Source organism: Malaclemys terrapin, chromosome 20, assembly GCF_027887155.1.
Source record: "Malaclemys terrapin pileata isolate rMalTer1 chromosome 20, rMalTer1.hap1, whole genome shotgun sequence".
NCBI classification, from domain to species: domain Eukaryota; kingdom Metazoa; phylum Chordata; order Testudines; family Emydidae; genus Malaclemys; species Malaclemys terrapin.
The window spans coordinates 12,646,841-12,656,465 of record NC_071524.1 but is presented as its reverse complement, the minus strand read 5'-3'; the positions used below and the strand labels follow the sequence as shown (position 1 = coordinate 12,656,465).

General features: G+C 65.3%; 1 protein-coding gene across 1 annotated transcript; it reads right to left on the bottom strand.

Annotated features, from left to right (window-relative positions):
- Positions 1-1,680: 1,680 nt before the first annotated feature.
- On the bottom strand, positions 1,681-8,888 carry CKM (creatine kinase, M-type). The gene is made up of 8 exons (XM_054010119.1): positions 8,796-8,888; positions 6,727-6,940; positions 5,761-5,915; positions 5,299-5,431; positions 4,243-4,414; positions 3,459-3,582; positions 2,541-2,730; positions 1,681-1,915 (listed from the first exon to the last, which is right to left on the bottom strand). Exons 2-8 carry the CDS (start codon positions 6,917-6,919, stop codon positions 1,737-1,739), a joined length of 1,146 nt encoding a protein of 381 aa, XP_053866094.1. The 5' UTR covers positions 6,920-6,940; positions 8,796-8,888; the 3' UTR covers positions 1,681-1,736.
- Positions 8,889-9,625: the final 737 nt, after the last annotated feature.

The following is a 9,625-nucleotide window of genomic DNA, read 5'->3' as shown; positions in this document are numbered from 1 at the left end:
TGCCCCGTCTGGCTCCTGCTTCGCCGCCACATGGGCACAGGTCTTGCCCGTCTGTCCTGGCACTGCCCCGGCGCAGGCCTTCCTCCGTCTCCACCCTTGGGCTGCCACCCTGGGAGCACAGGGTGCTTTGCAAACAAACCTGCGGCGGGGGAGGCTGCCCTGGGGTCGAACCCAGGTGTCCTGAGACCTGCTCCACCCCTCCAAGAGAGCGGGCCGTGCCCACGGCTGTGTGCATGGGGCAGAGTGCAGAGGATTTCGCTGCCGGGACAGAGGGGTTTGTATTTAATGTGTAGGTGATTTCAAGGCCCTGCCCACCACAGGCACTGTCCACACTGGGATGTCTCATGAAATGGGGGGCTGGAGGGCATGGGGCGCCAGAAGGCACAGGTGAGATCTGATCTGATAAGAAGGTTGGTAGGCCCAGGGAACAGGGGGGCACAGCTGGGGGCTCACATGGGGGTGGGATGGCTGGAGGGCACAGACACTGCTGCCATCCACATCCAGCGCTGCCCCATTTCTCTCTGGAGGCTCAGGCCCATATTCACCAACCGTACCAGCCCCCCAGGGAGCAGCTCAGTGCATTTCACTCAAAGCCCCACTTCCCGGCATCGGGGGATGATGGGCAGCTGACAGCCACAAGCTGGCACCCTGCTCCTGGGGCCTCGCTACCTCTCAGGAGGTTTAAGCTGAGCACCAGGGGATGTGTTTGCTGGGCAAACAGGTGGGTTCTGAGACTCTAATGCCATGTGCCAGCCTCTAGAAGAGGGCAGGCTGGGCTGCAGGCACCAAGCAGGGCTGGAGGCTGCCACACAGGGTGGCTTTAGAGGGGCCCTAGGATGAGTCCTCCGCCTGCTGCCAGGGCCATGGGGAGAGGGCCCCCAGTGGAGCAATAGGGTCAGGGTTAGACTGTCCCTGACTGAGCCCCACCCCCAGCACAGACCGGGCTAAGGCCTTTTGCACGTGGCTCCTTGGGCAGGCAGATCATGGGGCCCGTGTCCTGCCCCCTGCACACAGCCAGGGGAAGCCACCGCACCAGGCTCCCAAGGAGCCCTGCAGGCAGGCCGGGGCTGTTATGCCCAGCGTGGAGGTGGGCATTTTGCTGCACGCCCCAGGGGGCAGCATCGCCCCGAGCAAACCTCCCCCTGCAAACAGCCAGGGGGGGCAGCAGGAGCTCTGGGGCCGGCCTGGCCTCTCCTACCCAGACCACAGCCCGTCACACTCAAGCTCGGGTGAGGCTCAGCTGTGGGGCTTGGAAAACAGTTGGCAACTGCCTCCCAGGTGCACTTGGAGATGGGGGGGCTGAGATGCCCATGGGGGGCAAACAGTTTGAGGCCAGCGCACAGCAGGGGGGCTCCAGCCCTGGGTGCTCAGTGCCCCCCCACAACTGAGCAGAGCAGCTGGTGGATGTGTGGCCTGCCCCTGTCAGGCGTGGGACCCCCTCCAAACTCAGGGCCCTCCGCAGCTAGGGACTTGGCACCCCCACACCTGGGAGTTGGGGAGGCGGTTCCTGCCCAACCTTCCCCAGAGCACAAGAGCTGGGGGGGGGGGGGGTATGACAGCCCCTGCCCCGGAGCCCCATGGCTGGCACTGGGACGTGCTGCTCCCCAGACCACCTGGAATTATGGGCTGTTCTCCCCACCTGCGCTCCCGCCCGGACCCCCATGGACACAGACCAGGCTGCCAGGTGGCCACTGTTACTTTATTAGGTCATGTGCCCGCTGGCGGGGGGCAGGTGCCTACTTCTGGGCAGGGACCATGTCGTCGATGGCCTGGCCCTTTTCCAGCTTCTTCTCCATCTCCACCATGAGCTTGACGCCGTCCACCACCATCTGCACCTGCTCCACCTCGGAGAAGCCCAGCCGGTCGGCGTTGGAGATGTCGAACACGGCACCTACGGCCTCGGTGTCCACGCCACCTGGGGGGCACAGCGCCATGCAGCTGAGCCCAGACCCCACTGCAGCGGAGCGGCCCCACCGCGCTAGCCTGGCCTCTCTGCCTGCAGTTCCCAGGCCCCTGGAGACCCCATACAGCACCCATGGCCCAGCGCATTTCCTGCCCTCCCCCCACACCTCACAGCTGCCTAGTTGCCCCCCACTCCTGGCATCCAGGCTGCGCGCTCCAGGTCTCACCCAGAGCCTCTCAGACGCCCCTCAGCGTAGCACACCGGCTTGAGGGCACCCCAGGGGCTGAGGGTAGCAGGACATGGCTCTGCCTGGGGGATGGGCAGGGTCCCACCGCAGGCACACAGCCCCTGCGGGGCTCAGCCCTGCTCTCTCCCCACCTGTAACCCCAGCCCTACCCCTGCTCCCCACATCTGTGGCCCCTGCCCCAACTCTATGCCCCCACCTGAGTGTTCTCCCCCAACCCTATGCCCCCCACCCTCATCAGTAACCCCAGCCCTACTCCCACACACACCTGTAGCCCCATCTATACTCCCTAGAACTCAAGCCCCCAGTAAACCCACACCTACTTGTGCCTCTAATCCTGCCCCCCCATACCCCAGCCCCACCATACACCCACTTGTGGCCCCCTCCCCTCACCTGTGCCGCGCTTCTGCAGCCGCAGCCTCTTGAGGGTCTCCTCAAACTTGGGGTGCTTGCTGAGATGGGGGAGCTTGACATGGACCCCACCCCGCAGGCCGGTGCCCAGGTTGGAGGGGCAGGTCAGCACGTAGCCCAGGTGCTCGTTCCACATGAAGGGGTGGCCGGCCTTCTTAAAGATCTCCTCGATCTGCCGGGTAGGGAGAGAGCCTGTCAGCCCAGCGCCCCCCAGCCAGGGTCAGGCCAGCCCCCCTGCCCTCCCCCACCCCTCCCAGCCAGCGTCAGGCCAGCCCCTTCCCCAACAGCTCCCTGCCCCAGCCAGGGTCCAGCCAGCCCCCCCGCACTCCCCGCCAGGGCCAGGACAGCCACAGGCCTTCCAACAACCCTCCACCCAACACACCCCAGTGAGGACTAGCCCCCCACACAATGACCCCCCAGACAGACCCTCTGCTAGCCACCCCCTTCCAGCCAGGGCCTACCCCCTAATAACAATCCCAGCAGGGCCAGGGATGCCCCCACCAGCTGGCACCCAAGCTGGGCAGGGAAGGGTAAACATGCTCCAAACTCAAGGTCCCAGGGCACTGGGCATCTCTCCCAGGAAACTCTCCTCCGGCGGGGCCATGCCTGCAGGGGGCCGTGCAGCAGCCGCTCTCCTGGAGTGTGCCCGTACACCAGCTGGCCAGCCCTCACCCCCACTCCCAGCACCAGGGTGGACAGTGGGGCCTGGGTGCCAGGACTCCTGGGTTCTATCCCAGCTCTGGGAGAGGAGAGGGGTCTAGTGGTTAGAGCAGCGTCTGGCAGCCAAGACTGCTGGGCTGTCTCTCTGGTCTGGTGACGTGGGGTCTCGTGACTTGGAGCAGGGGGCTGGGAGCCAGGACTGCTGGGCTGTCTCCCAGGTTGGGGGCGCAGGGCGCTCACCTTCTGCAGCCCGACACAGAAGCGCCGGAACACCTCCTTCATGTTGCCGCCCTTCTCCATGGAGATGACGCGCAGATGGTCCTCCTCGTTCACCCACACCAGGAAGCTCTTGTTGTCATTGTGCCTGCAACCCAGAGCAGGGTGTGATGGCACCGGCACAGCCTGAGCCCTGGCATGGCCCCTCTGCCCAGCCTGGCACAGCCAGCACACCCAGGGCTGGGACTCCTCTCCAGCCCCCCAGTCCTGCCCCATTCGCCCCCTCCACCCAATCAGCTCTTGCCCCCCACAGGACAGGCAGCGCCAGCCCCCCCTTGTCACAGCTGCTGCGGAGCTGGGGAAAGGGCCCTGGCCTCTGGGCCAGAATCTGCCAGTCCATCTTGTACCTGCAGGTCCGCTCTGAGCTGGGCAGCCCTGTGCCAGGGACGGACGGGCTACAGGGCATCCTTCCCCGACTCTCAGACCCCCCCTAATGCTCTGCCCTAGGGCCCAGGGGAGCAGGGATAAGGGAAGGCGCATGCAGCGCCACCTGGAGGTGAAACTACACAACAGTTTAGCATCCCATTACAGATCAAGTTTCAGAGTAACAGCCGTGTTAGTCTGAAGTACTCCTGTTCTTCCATTACAGATCGGTGCATAAAACCCAAGAGTCCTGGCTCCCAGCCCCCTGCTCTAGCCACTAGACCCCACTCCCCTCCCAGAGCCAGGGATAGAACCCAGGAGTCCTGGCACTGAATCCCCCTGCCCAGACTCCCCCTCCAGTGGCGCTGGGGGCCCTGGTGCTCACCATATGCCCCTGGCATCGGGCCAGTCGCGGGCCATGCCTGAGGCCAGCAGCAGGGGCGAGATGGGCTTGTCGAACAGGAAGTGGTCGTCTATCAGCTGCTGCTGCTCCTTGTCGCTCATGTCCTTCAGGGGGTAGTACTTGCCCTTGAACTCCCCGGTCAGGCTGTTCAGGGCTGGGGAGAGAGCAGGGGTCAGCCCCGGTCCTGGCTCCGTTCCCCAGCCCCATGGCTCCTCTGCTCCAGAGCCCAACCCCCTCAGCACCCCACTGCCCTGCTCCCAACCCCCCACTTCTCCACATGCACCACCCAACTCCCTCGCTCCCCTGCACCCACCAGCCAACCCCTCCTACTCCCCTGCACTGCTGCCCTGCACCCAACTCCCTCACTCCCCTGCACCCAGCACCCTGCTGCCCTGCACCCACCAACCAACCCCTCCTACTCCCCTGCACCCAGTGCCCAAATCCTCCCTGCCCTGCATTCAGCCTCCCAGTGCCCAAACCCCTCAGCGTCCCACTACCCCACTCTAAGCGCCCCAACCCCTCCTACTCTCCTGCACCCAACTCCCCCACTCCCCTGCACCCAGTGGCCCAGCACCCTCAACGCCCTGCTCCCCTGCACCCAGCGCCCTCAATACCACACCGCCCCTGCTCCCCAGTGCCCAGCCGCCTCGATGCCCCACTACCCTGCTCCCCTGCACCCAGCCCCCCTACTCCCCTGCACTCAGTGCCCAGCCCTTCCCTTCCCCCAGCGCCCAACCCCCTGAGCACCCCACTGCCCTGCTCCCAACCCCCACACCCCATTCATGGCCCCCTATAGCCCCATCTCAGCTGCCCAGTGCCACCCTCCCAAAACGCCCCCCCAACCTTCCCCCCATGAGACATGTTCAGTTCACGCCCTGTGGGGACCCCCCCAACCCACTGAGCACCCAGCCCTTCCCCAAGCCCCCCATACCAGCACACCTGAGTGCTGGCCTGCAGGTGCCCTGCCCCCAGCCTGTCCCATTGTCCCCCGCCCCATCCCTGCTCCTTCTCGGATGGGGCCTGGCCCCAGCCCCCTACCAGTGACAGAGAGCTTCTCGATGGCGCGGCGCTCCCCGCGGCTGCAGTGGGGGGGCAGCGTGTACCCCTTGATGCTGCGCCCAGTGCGCACCCGGCTGCTCAGCACGTAGTTGGGGTCCAGGTCGTCTCCACCCTGCGTGAGCCAGAGGGAACCAGACCCTGTAATGCCCCGGGATGGCCCCCAGAGCACCTGGTCCCTGCAGGCTGGGCCCTGCCCGAGCCGCTGGCCCCCAGCTGAGTCAGGTCCCTCCCCCAACACAATCCCTGCTCCCCAAATCCCAGTCCCGCCCCCCCCACTCAATCCCCATCCCAGGCCCCCCAACCCCCACTCCATCCCCATCACAGCCCCTCCGACCCCTGCTCCAGCCCCTGTCCTAACCCCACCAGCCCCCACTCCAGTCCCTCCACCCCCATTCCATCGCCCATCCCAGGCCCCCCCCAATCCCCAACCCCCGCTCACACCTTCAGGTTCTCGTGGTTCAGGTCGGTCTTATGCTTGTCCGTGGGCTTGTAGCCGCCGTGCCGGTCCTGGATGATGGGGTCAAACAGGTCCTTGAAGACAGTGTAGGACTCCTCGTCCCCGGCCACGCAGCCCACCGTCATGATGAAGGGATGCCCTGCAGGCAGCGCGGGGGGGTTAGACTGGGCAGGTTGGGAGGGGCCATGGGGCACAGGGCCTGCCGTAGGGTGCAGCCATAGGGCGCAGCTGGATGGCATCCCACCCTGCTGCTCCTTGGTAGGTGAGTTGGGCCCATTCCCCAGTGAGGGGGTGGCCAGGCCAGGAACCAGGCCCCTGGGCAGTGGGGGGCAGCAGGAAGGGCTCACCCCTCTGCACTAGGCTCAGGGGATCACTCCTCCCCACCCCCCCGCCCAGGCGGCCTGTCCCTTTGCCGGTGGCCGTGTGGGAGGCCAAGGGACACCAGGGGGTGGGTAGTCTCCAGCAGACTGCCACAGTGCTGGGAGCCAGGCTGGGCAGCTGCAGTGACGGGGAGGACAGGGGGGCTCATAGGATCCTGGATGCACTGGGGGGGGGGGGGGAGAAGTGAGCTCACAGGAGGTGGCTCCCCCCTAGTGCCCCCCCCCGCCAGGGGCCAAGGGCTAAAGGCCAGGTGTCTGCAAGGCCCTCGCCCTGCTCCGTGGCAGGCACCTCCCAGGCCCCATCCTGGCTCACCCCTGGCAGGGCCATGCTCAGTACCACGGTGGATGGCATGGGTGCTGCTCCACCCCCCGGGTGGCGGGGCTGGGGAGTCAGGGCTCCGGCTGCAGGGAGGCTGGGGACCCAGTCATGCCCAGCTAGACTGGGTCCAAAGCAGCGAGAGAGCTGAGGAGGGTGTGGAGTGAGGGGCAGGAGGTTCTCGGGGGCGAGGGTCAGAGCCCTGTCACAGATAACACGTCTGGCCCTGGGAGTGGGGCTCAGCCGGCACCCACCTGGGTTGTCCACCCCGGTCTGGATGATGTCATCCAGGGTGAAGCCGCTGGGGGTCTCCTTGTCTCGCAGCTTCTTGTAGATGTCCAGGGTGAGGGCCTTGGCCATGTGGTTGTTGTGCTTGGCGAGGTCGGGGAACTCCTCCTCCGCGGAGAAGTTCAGCTTGTACTTGTTGTGGGTGTTCCCGAACGGCATGATGGCGGGCGGGGGAGAGTCCTGCGGGGACAGGGGCTTGCTGAGTCCTGGGGGCAGCCGCCGGCTGGAGCCAAGGGTTGCTGGCCAAAGCCCCCCTCTGCCATGCCCAGAGGGCTAATCCCGCCAGCCTCCCATGCCCATCTCCCCACCCGCCTGGGCCCGACAGCAGAGCAGCCCTGGGGGGGCGTAGCCACCCCCCAGACAGAGGGGTACATCCCACTGCTCCCTCCAGGGCCCAGGCATCCTGTGTTAGTTGCACCAGCCTGAGGTCTCCTGGGGGGTGGAGGCACCTAAGTCAGGGTGACCCCATGTGACGAAGTGGGAAGTTCTTAATGTTTTGTCGGAATACTGTGTGTGCCTCGGTTTCCCCTGTGTTACTCAGGGATCTAGATCAGGGGTCGGCAACCTTTCAGAAGTGGTGTGCCGAGGCTTCATTTAGTCACTCTAATTTAAGGTTTCACGTGCCAGTCATACATTTGAACGTTTTTAGAAGGTCTCTTTCTAGAAGTCTATAATATATAACAACTATTGTATGTAAAGTAAATAAGGTTTTTAAAATGTTTAAGAAGCTTCATTTAAAATTAAATTAAAAAGCAGAGCCCCCCCAGACCAGTGGCCAGGACCTGGGCAGTGTGAGTGCCACTGAAAATCAGCTGGCGTGCCACCTTCGGCGCGCGTGCCATAGGTTGCCTACCCCTGATCTAGATGGTGGGACAAGGGTATGTGATAGTTGCAGAGACCCCTAGCGGGCAGGTGTGACGGCCGGCTGGCGGCCTGGGCGCAGACAACGGCCGACACTCTGTAGCCTGGCAACTGATGGCCGGGGCCCATTCTCTGCCAGAGCCAGCCGGAGGAGTTGGAGAACAAAGCGAGAGGTGGAGGCCAGGGGACCTGCTTGCCCGGGAAAGAGACGGAGGACAGAGGAGGGCAGCTGGGGCCAGCAAGGGGCGCTCCCCCCAGGCAAGGGCTCGGGTTCCTGGAACAGGAGAGTCAGGGTCAGTCTCAGGCAGAGCCCAGCACCCCACTGTCAGGGCAGGGGGCACCTGGCGGGTGAATGTCCATGGGGCAGCAGGGACAGGCAGGCAGAGGTCAGAGGCGATGCACCGGTGGGGAGGAGGGACAGCAGAGGGGGAGGGGACGTGTCTAGTTGCTGCCAATGGAAAGTTGGGTTCTTTTTCAGCTGCTGCTCCGGGTTGGTTATTTTTAGCCCCTGCCCTTGTCCCGAGAGGGCCCCGGGCACCTGCCGGGAGCAGCCGCAGCTGCCAGCTGAGCCCACATTCCAGGGGGAGCGTTTGCATGGATCAGCGCTCCTGGAGCCAGGACCCGGCGGGCTCCGATATGGGGGCCCGAGGCACCAGGCCACAGGGCTCTGGGAGCAGAGGGACCCAGCAGGGTCCGGTATGGGGCCCCGGCCCACAGGGCTCTGGGAGCAGAGAGACCCTGCACACAGCCCCTCCACCATCCCCCAGGGACCCAGAGACACTGCCAAGGTCAACCAGGTCACCAGCAACCAAGGGCCATCCCTGGGCATGCCCCAAGCACCAACCACTGGCCCTGCAGCCCCTCCACCTCCATGGGGGCACCTTAGCCACCAACCGTCCTGCTGGGCCCCCCCATCTCCCCTCAGGAGGCTTCCCCTTCCCTCCAGGAAGCCGATGGGGGCATTGACATTTGACTCCCCATGCACACTGCACCCACAGGGCCCCCTTTCCCTGTGGCCCCCTGCCTGGGAACACCCAGCACCCACCCACCTGCCCAGCTCCTGGGCACTCTCTGTTTGCCCTGCCCAAGGACGGCACAGACACCTGTCCCTCCCCCGCCATGCCCCATCCTGGGCTCCATCAGCTGCTGCTCGCAGGCCCGCGCCAGGGGTTACCTGATCAGCAGAACAACGGGGACTCCTCTACTCCAGCGCAACAGGTGACCCAGGACAACGGCAGGGGAGCTGCCCATATATACCTTGTGGCCAGCTCCCATTGGCTGGCTCCGAGCAGCCAGCCGACCCCGATTGGACACTGCTGCCGCCAGCCCAGCACAAAATTTGGGGATGTCTCCAGCTGGCCTGGCTGGGTGCCCGAGGGCTGCGGGATCTCGGCCCGGCTGTATCCCAGTGACGAACAAAACAGACAAAGAGCACAGGGAGAAATCCCAGCTGGTGCATTGTGACCGGCCCGGTCCGTCCCACCCGCCCCCCGGGCCATGACCGGCCGGGTCCATCCCACCACCCCTAAGGCGACAACCAGCTGGGTCCGTCCCACCACCCCCTGGGCCGTGACCGGCTGGGTCTGTCCCATCCACCCCGAGGGCCACGACTGGCCAGGTCCATCCCACCCCCTCAAGGCCACGACTGGCTGGGTCCGTCCCACCTACCCCTAGGCCAGACCATCCAGGTCTGTCCCACCCTCACCCTGGGCCATGACCAGCTGGGTCTGTCCCACCACCCTCCGGGGCCACAATCAGCCGAGTCCCTCCCACCCCCCACTGGGCCACAACTGGCCAGGTCCATCCCATCCACCCCCAGGCCACGACCGGCCAGGTCCATCCCACGACCGGCCAGGTCCATCCCATCCACCCCCCCAGGCCACGACCGGCTGGGTCCCTCCCACCACCCCCTGTGGAAATGTCCTAGAAGGGAGCTCTCCACCGGCAGCCCTGGCCGGAGATCCCTGCATGGGGAGGGGCAGGGTGGCAGGCTGGAAAAATAAC